At 40.0% G+C, this 18,041-nt stretch overlaps 1 protein-coding gene across 2 annotated transcripts; it reads right to left on the bottom strand.

Annotated features, from left to right (window-relative positions):
- Positions 1–10,552: 10,552 nt before the first annotated feature.
- Positions 10,553–13,698, bottom strand: LOC121257127. 2 transcript variants are annotated; one of them, XM_041158024.1, is made up of 3 exons: positions 13,002–13,698; positions 12,646–12,837; positions 10,553–10,995 (listed from the first exon to the last, which is right to left on the bottom strand). In XM_041158024.1, the coding sequence occupies exons 1-3, from the start codon at positions 13,038–13,040 to the stop codon at positions 10,732–10,734; spliced, it is 495 nt and encodes a 164-aa protein (XP_041013958.1). In that variant the 5' UTR covers positions 13,041–13,698; the 3' UTR covers positions 10,553–10,731. The 2 variants fall into 2 exon arrangements, with proteins under 2 accessions (XP_041013958.1, XP_041013959.1); XM_041158025.1 differs by having other exon boundaries at positions 12,646–12,832.
- Positions 13,699–18,041: the final 4,343 nt, after the last annotated feature.

Below are 18,041 nucleotides of genomic sequence, written 5' to 3'. Positions count from 1 at the left end.
TGACAACCTGGATTTTGGCCAAAATCTTGCTTATTATTATTATTTTTTATTTAATTTGAGCTTAGTTAGAGTTGGCCTAATGTTTTGACAAGTCAAGAAGATGTTAGAACCATGAAAGATGTTTTTGTTTTGTCAACGGAAAATAGAGTTTCTTTCCGTACAAAGACCCAGTGTCTGCATGCATGCACGAAACCTCATCTCAGACGCTCCTCGTCGGAGTTGACTCTCATCATTCCCCTTCCCCTCTTTCCTTTTTCTCTTTTTATTTTATTCCAATTTCTTTTTTACGCATACTTTGATGGAAAAGTGTGTCGTTTCACGGTGGAATAAAAACTTTCATTTTCACGAAGATGGGTGCAAATAGCTTTCTCATCACTGAAAGAAATCGTCACATGGCTCTGTTTCTCCTCATTAACAGGGGGGCTACCTCATGGATAGTAAGGATGGTGGGGGAAGCTATTAACTCCCATCGGCGCGAAGGTTTTTTCAGGAAGTTGAGGGTGGGAAACGGGATACTCACTCTGCAACATCACAGAAATGCTAGGGGTTGTTACTTGCTTTTGGAATAGCTTAATAACGGCAGGAGAAGGGGCTCATTGATTGTTCCCAAAGGAGCTAAGGGGCGTGGCTGGGAGGGTTTCGTTTTTCATCTCAGAAAGGTGGCTGAACTTCTTGTTGTGCAACCAGAGGGTGATACGCGTAGGGATGGGAGCTCTGGTTTTGTCTTGGATTCAAGGTCCCCAGCCTCATATGCGTCTATCTTGGCTCCTTCCATGGAGCCGAAGGGGAACACACATAGTGGAGGTGAGATGCAAGGTCCTTGCCCAGTGGTCATGGAGGGACATTCTGACGGATGTAAAATGGTGGGTGAAGTTGAGGGCATTCTTTGGGCTATCAGAGCTAGACTTTCGGGAGTACAAAAGGAAGTTTCTTTTTTGATGAAAAAAATTAATCTGGGATTGAGCATGGTGATGGGACTGGGCAGAGAGGCGTTAGGATCTTCTGCTCACGCTGATATGGGAAGAAGGGAGGATGAAAGGACGAGACTTGGGGTTTTAAAGGGCCCCTTGGTATGGATGGACCGAGCGCACTTCTTAGGAGGCATGAGAGCCCCATTCCTTGTATTAACCCACAGAAAGGCTTCAGGCCTCAACCCGCGTCTCATGCCTCACGGGCACGGGCCTTGTGCCCTCAGTCATGGGCCTCAAGTCCATTTCCAAACCCGATTCCTTCTCCGGTGGAATGGCAGGCAAAGGCCCCCGAGCCTTCACCTTGTGGCCAGATCGAATCCCCCCTGTTGGTGGCCTCTTTGGCCAACCTAACGCCGTCACAGACCTCACCAACGGCCGCTGGTGGCTTCTCTGATTTGGGAAAGGAACTCCAGTCGGTCCCTTACGCCTCGTCTACTCCCGCGATAGTCGTACTGGATGTCGCCTATTGTCCCCGGGCTTTCGACACCTCGCCGTAGCCACATAACGGGCCGATGGTCACTGTCAACCCCGTGGTTTCTCCTTCTGAGCAACCACTAGCTGTCGCATGTTCTTCACGGGCCTCCGACACGTCGGCGCAGCCTCAAAATGGGTCGATGGTCTCCGCCAACCCCGCGTTTTCTCCTTCCGAGCAACCCCTGCCCTCAGATGGCAAGGCTAGTGACATGGGGCTCTCGGTCTCATCTGGGCCAGTCTCGGGGGAGGCTCCAGAAACTCCTTTGCACTTTCTGGGTCTCTCAGAGACTCTTTCAAAGGTCTTGTGCATAGAGATGGAAGACAATGATGATTCTTCTTTTGATGGGAGGGTCTCACACGTAGGCTCCTCCTTTGGGTCAGAACTTCAACTAGTGTGTAAGGAGCTTACTGACTCCTGTGACCTTGGGGATGTGCCTCGTCCTCTGTGTTCGTTGCCTCCAGCAGCTCCTTGGGATGATTTGCAATCTGACTGGGTCCTTCAGAAGGTTAACGATATGCACCATTTCTTAGGTTTGACCTGTGAGGGTTATGAGGACCAATTGCAAGCTCTCTTCATCGCAATAAAGGCTAACCATCCTCTGTTAGCTAGATCCGCAGCTAAGAAGGATAGGGAGCTTAGGAGACTCGCCTGCTCTATAAACTATGACACACGGGAGGGTAGTGCGAGCAGGGGGTGTCTCAAGGATATGGTGAATCTAGGTGATCCATGAAGCCCAAGATTCTTTCATGGAATGTTCGCGGCTTAAATGACCCGAACAAGCGCTTTAAAGTGAAGAATCTATTACGGGATTGGAAGGCAGACGTTGTTTGTTTGCAGGAGATGAAACTAAAGTTTATTGATAGGTACATCATCAGAAGTTTGTGGAATTGCTCTTATGCCGGATGAACATCTCTTGCTTCTAAGGGTGCTTCAGGGGGTATTTTGGTGTTGTGGGATAAGAGAGTAGTTAACCTTGTGGAGGACTGCATTGGGGATTTTTCAGTAGCTTGTTCTTTTTCGAATGTGGACGATGGCTTTAATTGGGGTTTCGCAGGTGTTTACGGGCCAAATGACGACAGTAGTAGAAAACTTCTCTGGGACGAGATAGCTGGCCTTTGGAGTTGGTGAGATCTTCCGTGGTGTATCGGGGGTGATTTCAACATCACTCGATCTCCGAGTGAGCGTTCGGGGGTTTCTAGCACAGGTTCAGCTATGGCTGATTTCTCAGCTCTTCTTTTTGAGCTAGACTTGGTGGATCTCTCTCTAGCAGGGGGGATGTCACTTGGTCAAACGGAAGGGCCTGGTCAAGACTGGATAGGTTCCTTGTTTCTCTGTCATGGGAGGTCCACTTTCCTTCTTTATGCCAAAAAAGGGCTTCCCCGACTGTGTTCGGATCATTTCCCCATTCTACTTGATAGTTGGAGGTATTCATGAGGGTCGGGGATATTTCAAGTTCGAGAACACGTGGTTGAAGGTGGATGGGTTAGAAAAAGTTAGATCATGGTGGGCCTCTTATCAGCTCACAGGCACTCCTAGTTTTATTTTAGTCGGGAAGCTTAAAGCATTAAAGTATGATCTAAGAGTTTGGAATAGGGAAGTTTTTGGGAACATCAATGATCAGCGGGACAAGCTTTTTAAGGAATTACAACAACTGGATGAGAAAGAGGTGTATAGGGCTCTATCGGCTGACGACAGGGCTAGAAAAATGACGGTAGTTGCGGAATTAGAAAAAATTACTCTTGTGGAGGAGATCTCATGGAGGCAAAAATCACGGGCACTTTGGTTGAAGGAAGGGGATAGGTGTACAAAGTTCTTTCACAGAGTTGCAAACTCTCATCAAAGGAATAACGCCATTGAGGTTCTTCATGAGGAGGGCAAGATTTTATTGGGTAGAGACGCTATCAAGGATCATATTGTCCACTTCTATGATAAGCTGCTGATAGAATAGTACATTTGGAGGCCCAAGGTAGATGGGCTTGATTTTTACTCCATTGATCACACAAGTGCGGTTTCGTTGGAGAGGCCCTTCGAAGAAGATGACATGCTTGGTGTACTAAGAGGTATGAATAAAGATAATGCCTCGGGACCAGATGGCTTTCCAATAGCTTTCTTCCACGATTGTCGAGACATTGCTAAAGAGGATCTAATGAGGGTTTTTAGTGAATTTCACTCTTTTATGAAATTCGAGAAGAGCCTTAATGGCTCTTTCATTGCTCTTATTCCCAAGAAGGCGAGGTCGGTGGAAGTGAATGATTTTCGTCCCATAAGCCTGATAAGTGGGGTTTATAAAATCATCTCTAAAGTGTTAGCGAAGTGGCTGGGTGAAGTCATGGAGAAGATCATTTCGAAGTCTCAAAATGCTTTCGTGAAGGGAAGGCAAATACTAGATTCGGTCCTCATTGCCAACGAATGTCTGGAGAGCAGAGTTAGAACTGGCATCCCTGGTATATTGTGTAAATTGGATATGGAAAAGGCATTTGATCCTGTGATTTGGGATTTCTTGTTGTATATTCTTCGCAGGTATGGCTTCGGGGAAAGATGGTGTCAGTGGAAAAAGCATTGTATTACAACCGTCAGATTCTCTGTCTTGGTTAATGGCACTCCTGAAGGCTTCTTCAACAGCTCTCGGGGATTGCGACAAGGGGATCCACTATCCCCATTATTATTTATTCTAGTTATGGATGTGTTGAGCAGAATGTTGAAAGGGGCGGTGGATGGGGGTTTCATCTCGGGGTTCTCGATGGGCGGTTCTACGAGGGAAGATTGACTGTCTCCCATCTTCTCTTTGCCGACGATACTTTGATCTTTTGCGACCCGGATCTGGATCAGGTTCGCTCTCAAAGGGCACTTCTACTTTGCTTTGAAGCTATATCTGGTCTTAAGGTGAATTTATCTAAGTCGGAAGTAGTCCCTATTGGCTTGGTTAACAACTTAAATGAGGTAGCTGCTTTATGGGGATGCAAAGTCTCGTCATTACCTATGAAGTACCTCAGACTCCCTTTGGGGTTCCCTTACAAATCTAAGGTAATGTGGGAAGGGATTATTCAGAAAATCGAAGGCAAACTAGCGGGATGGAAGAGACTTTACTTGTCTACGGGCGGGAGAATCATTTTGATTAAGAGTATGTTATCCAATCTTCCAACGTACTTTTTTTCCTTATTCCCTATTCTTGCAAGGGTGGCAAATAGACTGAAGAAGATTTTTCGTATTTTTTATGGGGAGGGCTAGAGGATACAAAGAAATTTCATCTTATCAAATGGGATAAAGTTTGCACCCCCACTGTCTTGCGGTGGGCTGGGTTTAAGAAATTTGAGAACCTTTAACAAGGCACTTCTCGGGAAATGGCTATGGCGTTACCATCACGAGGGGGACGCTCCTTGGAGGAATATTTTAGATGTTAAATATGGAAGCATTTGGGGAGGGTGGTGCTCTAAGGAAGTTAGAGGGGCATACGGAGTGGGAGTTTGGAAACTGATCTGGAATAGTTGGGATGACTTTCTCGTTAACTGCAGGTTTATGGTGGGAAAGGGCACGCTAATCAGGTTTTGGCATAATATATGGTGCTGGTAGGTTGCCTTGAAAACCACTTTCCCCTCTTTGTATAGGATTGCGTCTGACCAAGGCTCCTCAGTGGCTGATAATATGTGCAGAACCGTCGATTCCATTCATTGGTCTGTGAGATTCACCAGAGTTGTTCAAGATTGGGAGGTGGGTGCCATCATTGACTTCTACAGAATCTTATATGCACTGAAGACTAGTGCAGGAGGGGAGGATAGCTGACTCTGGGCATGCACTAGGAACAAGAATTTTTCAGCTCGTTCATACTACAAGGCCTTGGCGAACCACTCCCCTAATGCCTTCCCGTGGAAGAGCATTTGGAAGAGTAATGCTCCATTCAAGGTTGCTTTCTTTGGTTGGTTGGCCTCCCATGGTAAAATCTTAACAATCGACAAATTAAGAAAGCATGGACTTCACATAATGGATTGGTGCTACATGTGCAAATGTAATGGCGAATCAGCGGATCACCTTTTTCTTCATTGCGAAGCAGTTAAGGTATTATGGGATGTAATCTTCTTCAGGCTCGGCATCGCATGGGTCATGCCTAAAAGGGTGATAGATCTATTGTCTTGTTGGCGAGGGATTAGGGGCAATCGCCAAATTGCTACTGTATGGAAGATGGTTCCTTTATGTGTAATGTGGTGCACATGGAACGAAAGAAATGGTCGCTGCTTTGAGGATAAGGAGCGCTCTCCGGACAATTTTAGGGATTTCTTCTTTCATACTTTGTTGCTTTGGGCCTCTTCTATTGTATGGGATGGAACGAGCCTTAATGTTTTGTACGCTACTATCAGTAGCACGTAGTTTGTAATTAGGCTCTTTCTTGTACACTTCCTGTGTACTCGGACTTTGCCTATTTTCGTGGATCAATAAATCTTCTTTTTATATATCAAAAGAAAAAAAAAAAAAAAGAAGCATGAAAGAAACACTTGGACCTGACATCATAGGCATTCAAGCCCAATAGAGGCCCAAAGGGGCTAAGTGGTAATCAGCCATTAAGGGGCAAAAAGGAAATTAGGCAAAACCCTAACAAGGGTTTAGGGCATGGTGGTGCCTACTTGGGAGCAGGAAGGCTATTTTGTGCTTTTCGTATAAATCTCATCATTTGAGATCTGGGAAAGGGGACTCTTGGTTAGCACAAAATTGCCACTTGGCAACTATGCATAAAGGCTTCAAAAAAAAAAAAAAAAAAAAAGTCAAAGAAAGGGAAGAGGATGAAGGGTTAAGCACATATAGGGCACACACATCATTCAACCACCCACATGTCACATGGCTTACATGCAAGTTCACCTCTAAAAGATATAATGAGCCTAGATGTGAAAGTGGAAGAAGGGGAAGAGGCGCATGAGGGATACCAAGGGCCACAAGAATGAGTCTCCAAGAGACCTTAGGGATTCAGCTAAGGGCTTAATGCCTATCCAAGGGAAACTAGCCATCACTTTGCCATGTGTCACGCATGCACTAAGGTTTGGGATTTTCTAGAAGAAAGAAATGATGAGGAAGAGGAAGGGTTGCATGGGGAAGGGGGCACATGCACTCCCTAAGGTTCTAGAAGAATCTTTGTAAGAAGAGAGGAAGAGAAAGGGTCGGCTAGGGGCACAAACACACACACACGCCACTTGCCACATGGCAAGCATGAAAATGCCTAACCCTAGGTTTTGGTTTAGGATTTTTGTAAAAAGACATACATGCCTTGAAGGTTCATTGAACGTAGACACAAAAGAAGGATGCAAAAGGACTTTTAGGGTTTCGAAATTTGGGCAAGAACATGCCATTTGTCATGCATGATGAAGAGTCTTTTGGTTTTCCAAAGAAAAGCAATGATCATAAGGGAAAGTGGCAAGTTTTGGCCAAGAGAGGAAGGGCATGCCACATGGCGCCCATGCACATAGACTCTTGGGCCCAACCTAGGCCCCGCCCTTGCATGGCCTTACCATGCAAGCGGATACCCTGAAACCTGCATGGGATGGGCAAGGCCCCCAGAAGGACAGGCGGAGGGGCCCTACCGCCCACCCCTAATGAAAATTAAACCCCCCCCTAATATATCAAGATTCCATGTTTCTAGATATAACTGACTATATGGCTGCTTACTGAATATATAAACAAAATCAGGTTTGGGTTTGATTTTAGACCCAAAACATGTTGGACATGAAGTCTCTACACCATATTGTCTGGACTTTTCCATTCCCATCTGGACATTTAAAGTAAAATAGGAAAGTGTCATATGAATAAAGAAATTATCCGGATCCTGTCAACAGTTTAATTTGTCTCTATATGGTCTGTTCAGACATGTATAATGAAAAATCATTCAGAATAACCCGAACGAAGCACAGTCGGACTTAGTTCGATCGACCTCATTCCAAAAAATACAGTATCACTATATTGAGAAGAAAAATCTGTTGCCCTATTCATATTCCACATCTACCTAAAAAATGTAAACTCCTTTTCTTAGAGTTTCAAATATTTTCTTAAGCTATGTGAAGTAACCTGGCCCAATCTTATCAAGGCTGGAGCAAATATAATTTTATTTGGCCAAATTAGTTTTATTGAATCATATTGGATAAGTCCATGGGCTTCAAATTTATTAAGATTGGCTAAGAATTCTCATTAGGCTCGTAGGTCCAAAAGCTTATTTTAAAGCCAGTAGATATTTAGTGGATGATTTTGGATGGAAAACCTCTACTCACACCTGGGGTTGGGAACCCCACGTACACGTCCATCCACGTGTAAAAATTAAACGAGGCGTTTCGTTCAAACCCACAGGAAGTCATCAAACCACCATGCTTTGCTTGGTGAAGATTGCTTGAATGAATTAGGGGTGGCTTTGGAGGAGTAAGAAAATCTAAACCCAGATGCAGTTTCAGGAGAAGATGAAGAACAAGAAGAAAAGGAAGCTATGGTGTCTATATCTGAATTTTGAGCAAAATTTTCTAACAGTGCATGTATGAGCCTTTGCAGAAGACCAGATGAATCTACATGTGAGAAGAATGAATCACAGTTCTTCAAGCATACAAGTATATCACTCCATGACCAGTACAAAATTCGCTCTAGAAAGTTCTCTGTTTGTTGGAAGAGATTCTTGGTTGAAAATTTCTCGGTCATGCCAAGAAAGATTGCACAACAGTGGAGAAGAGACACATTTGAAATTGTGATTGAGATTCCGCCATTGTTATTACCGAATCTAGAAACCAGCTCAAACCCGTATGCACCTCTCGGGAAGTCATCGATTTCAATACCCAATTTTTTGATCTCAACTCTTCTCTTTTCTTGCTTGATAATTTTCTTTAATCTTCTTTAGTATTTCGAGATAATCTTATGTAGAAGTGAAGCGTCCACTTAACATGTTGACGATGGGGTTCGATGACGCTAGTTGTGTTCCTTCTGGGATGGGTTTGATTTGCTTCAGAGACTAATTTTGGTGCTGGGAGATGGATTTGATTTGCTTATGAAATCAATTTTATCTTATAAGATTAATAGACATGAATAATAAAATTAGAATTTTATGTTATATTAATTAGAAATTTAGTATATAATATAATATACAAATTATATATAAAATATTTTATTTATAATACAAAGAATTATATATAGACATATATATATATATATATATATATATAGCTCATAATTGTACTTTAGTTTAACCCATTAAGTTGAGTAATCATTTGAGATTTATTGCACCTTAGTGATATAGGATTATATCTTATTTAAGTTATGGTAAAATTACGTATGTAGGCTTGAAAGTTTAAGGGTCTTGTTCTGAAATTTTTCTAGACCCATTAGAATTTGTGTCCTTAATGGAAGGACTCTATAAGTTTACAATATATAAGAGGCTAGGTCTCTTCTCCTTTCTATCCGTCTATTAATTTACCTCATTGATAACTGATATTTTGTGAGGAGCAAGAAAAAAAAGATGGTACTATCTACATTTTTCAATCATAACTTCTGCAAATATATTTTTTATATTTCATATTCTGTATTCGTTCATTTAAATTCTGTTCTCTAGCATGTTTTTTGTGTTTTACAGCTTTTTCTTTTGTTCACCTACACTAGCAATTGATGAGAAATATGACGTATTACCCGACCTTAACGATAAGATATTAATCAAGGAGGGTGTCAGAATGTCAAACTTTTTACAGTCTCGAGTGGATGCAGAAAAAACAGTAGTAATGTTGGAGTGCAAATTGAGATTTCACCTTGTCCTTTTTTGTGCGCGTGTTTTTTCTTTAAAGTTTAAACTCGGTTGTAGAACTTGCATGCTTTTAACCATCGCTGATTTGCTATGCAATGGTCCAAGATTGAGTAGCTGAAAAGAAAACAGTGCCTTGTATATTGTTCATGTCTTCGTTTGCTGTCGGGGGCTTTTGTAATACACAAATTTTAACTTTAGTATGTGATTGTCCCAAGAAAAAGAAAAAGTAAGCGACTGTCGCAAGTGTATGGTCTGCATTCGTGTTGTGTGCACGGTCCCACACAAATAATAATTACCAACAGAGCTTTCTTTAATTTAGTGGGGGATGCTTTTTGTCTATTAACGTCCAATGTCAAATTTGTATCGTACAAGGAGTTCACGTCTTTTCTTGCTCATGATTCCCCTAATCTTGAATAAGTTGTAGGTATTGGTTTCAAACTTACCCCATAAGTGAAATTAGGGATTGCAGAATATAAAATTATTAATAAATTTGAATCGGCTATAAATGAGTTTATATTAAAACAAAATCATGCAGTAACACATTAATAAGAGAAGTACTATACAGAAATCTCATATTTTGTATATCACTTTAAAAATATATAATTTTATTTATTTTTTCTCATATTTTATAAGATAAATGAGTAAAATCATATGATTTTAATCTAAAATATGAGGATAAATAAATAAAATTACATACTTTTAAGTAGTGTGCAGGAGTGTGAGACTTATATCTAAAAATTTTTTATTAATAAATATGTTAATTGCGAGTCAATTCTTAAAACTTGCAATCCATCTTATAATACCAATAAATTCTATTTCTAAATTTTATAAATACTTAATTTTATGTTTTTTTTTTGTTGTTGGGATTTTATATTAATATTAATATTTCAAACTATTAATTTTTTTTGTTAATATGTAATTTTATGTTATAAAAATATTAATTTTCTTATATATTATTGGTTTGGATAGTGATAATAAAATATTTTTATAATAAATTCAATTATAATTATGAATGATTTATATAATTATTTTGTATTATATATAAAATTATATTAATTGGATTAAAATAAATATATGGATCAATTCCAAACATTTATATGAAATGGGTTAAATGGGTTGAAGGAGGATAAACCGGTCAGGTCCAGGTTAGTCTAAAAAAAGTAAATTATTAAATGAGTTAACCGGCTCGGGTCGTGTCACCCGTTATTTGTATGTGTTGTGTTAGGATTTTAAGGTCTGACCTATTTAATTAAATAGGTAGGGTTCAAGTCGACTCTTATAATCTCTAATATTCATGACTTAACATGACCGGTGTACTAGAATTGCCACCCTAAATGAAATTTTCTTGGAGCGCGATTTGGTGATAATATACAATATATGCTTGAAAAATAGGTGTAGAGTTACAGGTCTTTGCTACATGCATCTAGGATTTTTCTTCTAAATCAGCTACACCATTTGGTAATGAAGAAGAATTTTCTCATCGCTTCTTAAAGGGGCTGAGAAAAGCTTGGGACCAAATCTTTCATTATACTTCTTTATTCAGACTCAAACTTGTCAACCTGCTGCAGCATTTGAAAGATGGTGATGTTCTGCGTTGGGAGGGTGGCCAGAGGTGGCATTCTCATTAGAGGATTCGTCATAATATGGTCCCCATGGGTAAGCGTGTGATGCCTTTTTCGCACTGCTCGAACACGAGGTTGTTCATCCAGAACAACCATGCTTTCTCTGCTAATGACAGCTGGTACTTCTGCCCTTTTCTTCAAGCTTTCAGAAAATCTTTTATCATTCATTTCTCCATCCTGAAAATCAATTCCATATGGAAAAATTTAGTATAAATGTCAGATTGGTTAATCTTCAGTGCATGTCCTGCCGTACTTGTGAAGAAGACGTTGCTTGTTCAAATCTATAATTTGCAGGTCCAGTCCTTCAAATTCTCTAACAGATTGAGGATCTCTACTAATAAATAAATAACTTAAAATACTTAATTGTAAACTTAATGCAATGCCAGAACATTTGAGTATTTTTCAAAAGGAAATGTCCCCCCAGTCATACTTGGAAACACTGTCTGCAGCCTATATAAACCATATTCATGGCTAAGCCTTGTTATGCATTCATCCAAACTGAATTTCGAAAGGTTGACATCAAATTATCACTCAACTTTTAGGCATACCATGTAATATTTGATTCATATATGTCTATGTTTTTCTAGCACCACCCTGTTGTCATTGAAAAGAACAAACTGTTTTCATAACTTTGAAGTATTATTGTAGATTATTGAAGATCTACAAAATAGACATGTAAAAATAAGGTAATACCTAACCTGGTTTGTGGAAAGTGACATCCAAGAACCAAAAGTTTTCTCTTGTACTAAAGTATAGCATAAAGCTCATTTTGAAAGTACAAATCCTCTAGGTTTGCAGGAACAAATTCTAGAAAAAGGTTTCAATCTCCATGTCCAGTGCCTATTTCTCCAAATTCTACTGTAAGCATTCCTCTATTTACTAATTGTTCTGTAACACCGTACCTTCATGGTCTTTGATGAAGGCGATGCAAAAGTAACTTGAAGGGATTTTCTGAACAAGAAATACAAATTGCTCTTCGAAAGACTAACCAGATCAATTACAAGATTGTCAACTAAGGTTACTTAAAGAAGTTTTAATTCTGAGTGCATTAATCAATTTCATTCCACCAATGTCAAAATGCATTCTTCAAAGAATAGGTTCCTAAAGAACCTTGAGCTTTATCATCCAACATAGGCATAGCAGTTGTTCATGTTCCCATTAATTGGTGTTCATGTTCTTGGTCAATGCAACTTAAATCATGTGGCTAAAACTAAATACAATATTCTTTTTCCTTTCCCCCTCACGGGCTGGTTCTGTTGCAGACGATAACTATTTAACAGCCCAAAAATATTTCAAGCTGAAGAATGGTTCGAGAAAAAAAAAGAAAAAAAAAAGACAACATTAAAATATGTCGAGAGCTTGTTCAGAACGTTTTGGCTGTCAAGTGTCGATACTTTTCAGTTCATATAATTTCAAATTTGGGTAATATATATTTTTATTTGGATATTTGAAATAAGAATTTAGCTAAAACATCAACCAGAATGCAAGATTTTTCCCTCCCCTTAAAAATCCTGATCTCTAGTATGTCCCTAAAGTAGCTATTCCTCAATCCCCAATCCCGCCCTTAAAAACCCATTCCTGATGAAGGTGGGGTTATAATTTCCAGTTCCAGGAGGCTGCCAAGAGACTGAAGAACCGAACTGTTGGCATCAATTTTCATCAAACGTTGAGATATTTAAAGAACAATTTCAATAAGCAATAGCACATTATCTTTGGAAAATTTACCAAGAAGGCACGTACTCTTTCGGCAGCATCAATACAATAAAAAATTGGAGGATGAAACGTGCATGGGACTTGATATATGAAGGCGAAAGCATTAATTCTTACATTGAGAACAGAGGCGTCCGGCATTGGGCATTTCACGGGCCGATCTTCATCGTGAGGTTCCATTGGGTGTTCTACAGGCCAGAACTCCATTTCGACGAGTTCAACCCCAAGATTATGCCAATCCATGCCAATCCTGTATCTTGCTTCCCTACTTTCATCATCCGTCAATGGAACTTTGCTTTCCTCTCTATCCTAGAAACGGATGAAAAAATGCTGAAGTAACTTAACGTATGAAAATGAAGCCAAATTCACTCTTAATAAATACGTTTAACTAAAAATTAACAACGTTTAAATTACTCGAAGGAAAAGGGCTGTGAAAACGAGAGAGAGAGAGAGAGAGAGAGAGAGAGACTTACGAAAGCATCTCCACATGAAAATCCCATAGAAGGGTTCATTACCTCACGCCTGGAGCAGAACTAATACAATTTTGTCCGTATGTGTTTGAGAGAGAGAGAGAGAGAGAGACGAAAAGATAAAGAGAGCATGAAAAAGGAGTAGAAATGGGGTAAGAGAGGTGGCGCTGTGGGGAGTGCCCGAACAGTGGAAAGCGAAGAAAGATTCCCACCATTTTCTCCGTTTTGTGATTTTGTGTAGGTACTTTATTCTTAACCTTTTCCTTCGTTTGTTTGGACCCTACCCTTCTTTCCCTTCTCACCTCTGGGAATGAGAGCTTTTTTCCCCTTCCTTTCACTTTATTGCTACAAAAGCAGTAGCAGTTTGGTTGAAATTTACTTGAAAATCTCACAATCTCCCACTTTTCTGCTTTTCTTGATTTTGCTGAAGATGGAAATGTCGGAAAGAAAGACATACATTAGCTGTATGCTTTGCTTTGCCAGATACCTTCATAGTAGAGAGAGAGAGAGAAGAGCGAAGAGCACGAGACAGAGAACTGGGACCAGACCTGCAACCTATAGACAATTTTACCAGCTGTTTGTTCCCTTTCGATGAAATCGGTTGAGTGACCTAAATGGCTCGTAACCCCAATGCGTGTGGAGTAATCCTAAGAGAATGGTTTTATTTAATTTTTTTCAAATAGAGATACTTGTAATGTTGGCATTCAGCCATTACAAGATCTGAAATACAAGTAATCATAGATTCAGTATCAATCTTCTCTTCATCCAACAGCATTACTTGCGTTGCAAGTTCATGTGCAACTCGATTTGCATCCCTTTTGACATGTCTTACCCTCCAACCAGTTCCATCCATCATATGTTTGATGTCTGCAACAATAGGATTGTAACTGTACACAGCTTCTGTCTGCTTATGTTTGGCAGACACAATATTTGAAGGGTCACCTTCAAATATACAATTAATCAGGCCAAGATCCTTACACAGTTTTACAACTTCAAATAATCCTCTTGCTTCAGCCATATCAACATTTGAGCAAAATAGCATGGGTTTCATCAAACTCAATAACACAGCCCCTTCCCAATCTTGAAGCACAATACCAATTCCAATCCTGTTTGCATGTTTGAGAACAACAATATCCCAATTGATCTTTATAAATCCCTCTGGTGGACCCTCCCATATAACAACATCATTTGAAACTGAAATTTGCTGACAAGAAATGGCCTCCATAGCTTGCTGATATAAATCACATTCATTGACAGCATGTTGATTGCAAGTTTTGATGTGTAAAGCACATTTTCTATACTTTTGACATATTAAAAAGAGAAATATTTTAGTTACAAAAAATATTTATAAAAGTAAAATATAAATTGACATGATTTGATATTCTACGTTATATTGTAAAATTATTTTTGTTATAAAATAAATATAACGTATTATATGAAATCTTGTCAATTTGTAAATTTACTTTCATGGTTGTAATGCTTATCAGGTTAAGAAGTTATTTAGAAAAAAGTTTAAAAAGAAAAATTTATAATCTTCTCTTACAGATGTGTTTTCTTACAGATGAATTTCCGCCCACATCAACAATACGAAGGCTTATCTCCTCCGCACCTTATTGCGAATAAAATTTGTATAAATAAATAAATCATACATTTTTAGTTTATTTTTCATTGATCAAATGAAATGAAAAAAGTTTTGTTGAATATATATATTTTCTCACACCAAACACATGGTGTTAGTGCATTCGGATATTTGAAATGGGTCATATGAGATCAGCTCAATAGGAGCCCCAGAGTCTTAAGGGGTTCTGTGAAGGGAGTTATTCCCTGGGCCGGACTAGGAGAAAGGCCCGAGTCGAAACCTAGATGTGGGGTCTGGGCAGGGCCGAGTGTGCTAGGAGGACTTGCATTGGGAGCCATGCATGAGATTTGGGTCGGGCTGAGCGCACGTCGGAAGCCTAACTAGAAAACATGAGAAAGACTTAAGGAAGAAGGGATGTCAAATTCAATGCGACCCAGGAATGTGCAGGGCGGTGCACCCCTGCATTAATGTGGCGCCGAGAGACTTAAAGGAGAATGTATGCCTCATTCAATGCAACTCTGGAATATCCAGGGTAGTTCACACCGTGCAATAATAGAACAAAAAACTCTTAGGGAAGAAGGCACGCCGCATTCAATGCGGCTTGGGATGCGACAAGTGGACATCATGAATATCTAATCTCCTACAAAGCAACACCCCACTATCACGGAGACCATACCGATAGGTATAAATAGACGCCTCTGGCAATCGACAAGCAGGCTAACATCTGCACTTATCTCTATTATTATTTTATCTCTTCATCTCCTACATTGAAACTAACTTGAACATCAGAGGTACAATGGACCCCGAGATCCCCTTCTCCTCTGTGTAGAGAAGAATCCGAGCACTGCCAGCGTGGAGTTGCCCAGGCTCGTGAAACACGACATCAACAGGTTCCATTCATTCTAAAGTATATAATACGTAGTCAACTTGGGTCACAATTGCAAAACCATTACTAAAGGTCCCAACATAAAACCCCAATATGAAGTGTAAAAATGCCTCAGAAGACAAGAAGTTTGGCAACGTGTCGAGCATGCAGATTGAAATCAATGAAACAAAGGAGGTTTAGCTCCAAAGGAACGAGGTGCATTTAACCACGTGTAGAATAAGGGTGTGTTTGGATACTGGCCGATCTCAGATAATCTGTAAATAACAGTAAAAAATAGTGAATTGTAGTTAAAAAATAATAAATAATTTATAAATAGTAGTGAACTATTTGTAAATAACTTCACTTGCCAAACACAACCTATATTGTGTGTGCCAAGAGCACAAGAAGGTTCATGTGAGGCTAAACCCCCTATATTCAAATTTAATCTGTCACCTCCAACACGAGCAACAAAACTGAATTCCAATGAAATAACCATGTAGTAGTGATAGTCACCCTCTTAATCCAATAATATATTAGATCTACTTTACAATACAAGTAGTTTTATAATTTAATGTACCATATCAAGTTACATTAATTTGTGAATTTACTTTTGTATGATTTGTTTGTAGTTAAAGTATTTCATTTTATTCATATATCAAAGGATATCATGGTTCTGGTGTGATAATTAATAAGGAAACTGAAACTCCACCAGTCATGTCCCAAGAATCACGCTGTACAAACGATTGAATAGCTGGCACTGAATCATCTCTTGTACAAAATGCTTTCACGTAAATCCCGCACTTGGTGGTTTCTGGAAATTCCCTTGTATAGCTAAACCACTTGCTGTACATATCCAGTGATTTATGGTCTTACCGTATATAGCTAGACCACTTCCACTATATATATTCATGTAAAGCTTTCTTGTAATGTGTGAGAAAATATTTTATTCAAACCTCTTTATGGTATCACGAGCATTTTTTCTCTAATGAGATTTGATCCATACCTTCCACATCTATGGCCTCGTCTTCGTCCTCTAGTGCCTTTGACCTAATGGTTGCCTCTCACCCAACTAATGGCCCACCGGTTGACAAAGACAATCCCCTCATTGCCATCAACACCAATCAAGTGCAACGCTTGACCCCCTCAAATTTCCCTTCCTGGAATGCGACTTTTACCAGCCTTCTCTACAGATACAACTTGATGGGGGATATCTAGATGGCACTCTTCCATGTCCATCTATACCAGACACGAATGCTGACTCCACTGCCCGTGCTAGCTTCAATTTCTGGTTTCGCCAGGATCAACTCTTGCTCAATGATATCCTTGCCTCTGTTGCTGATACAATTGCTCCTCTCATTGCCACTTCAGCAACTTTACGGGAAGCTTGGTAGCGCTTGAAGTGTCTCTATGCCAACCGCTCTTGTACCCGTGTGATGCAACTCAAAGAAAGCCTCACCATGCTTCAACATGGTGATCGTTCTGTTTCTGAGTATATGCAAGCCGTTAAGGCTACTGTTGACGAACTGGCACTCATTGATGCCCCTCTTTTTTCTGACAATATAACCCTTTATGTTCTGCATGGGTTAGGTCCTGAATTTCGAGATGTGGTGGCCCCAATTTGCGCACGTGAATCTGATCTCTCATTTGAGGAACTTTATGACATCCTTCTTAGTCATGAAGTCTACCTCAAGCGCTTGGATGCCTCAAATCAATCTGCTGTGGTTACAGCTAATACTGCCAGCCGTCGGGATGGGCAATGCTATCAGAGCTACAATGGCTCTCGCTCCACTCGGTCTTCATCCCACAATGACCATCAGTCCAATAGGAACAATAAGCCTCGCCGTAAGCCCACATGCCAGTTTTGTGATGAACAAGGACATATTGCCAAAAACTGCCCGAAGCTCCAACCAGCCACTGCTCATTGTGTTGGCCGGTCTATCGGCAAGAAATGGTTATTGGATTTTGGTGCCTCCCATAATATTACATCTGATTTGGGCAACTTATCTATTCATTTTGAATATGATGGTACCGATGCTGTGGTAATTGGTGATGGTTCATGTTTACCTATTACTCATATTGGCTCTCTTGTTTTTCACTCTTCTGCCAAGAATTTTACTCTCAGTGATACACTTTGTGTTCCCCAGATTCATAAAAACCTTGCTTTTGTTCATCAGTTTACCAAGTCTAATAATGTGCTAATTGAATTTCATCCTAATTATTTTTTTGTGAAGGATCGGACCACAGGGGCGACTCTGCTTCGAGGAAGGTGTGAACACGGTGTCCACCCACTTCCCACCTTTATTCCATCTGCTTCACCCTCCATCATAGCCAATATTGGTGAACGAACGACTAGTTTAATTTGGCATTGTAGGTTGGGCCATCCGTCCCAACGTCTTGTTACCAAAATAATCTCTCAGCATTTTCTTCCACTTACTGCATCTGGTTCATTACCAACATGTCATCCTTGTCACATTAATAAAAGTCACCAATTACCTTTTCATTCCAGCACTATTCATACAACTGCTCCTTTACAATATATTTTTTCTGATGTGTGGGGTTCGGCTCTTGAATTATCATATGATGGTTATAAATACTATGT

Source organism: Juglans microcarpa x Juglans regia, chromosome 3S (genome assembly GCF_004785595.1).
Source record: "Juglans microcarpa x Juglans regia isolate MS1-56 chromosome 3S, Jm3101_v1.0, whole genome shotgun sequence".
Lineage (NCBI taxonomy): Eukaryota > Viridiplantae > Streptophyta > Magnoliopsida > Fagales > Juglandaceae > Juglans > Juglans microcarpa x Juglans regia.
This window is presented reverse-complemented; position numbering and strand designations above follow the sequence as displayed.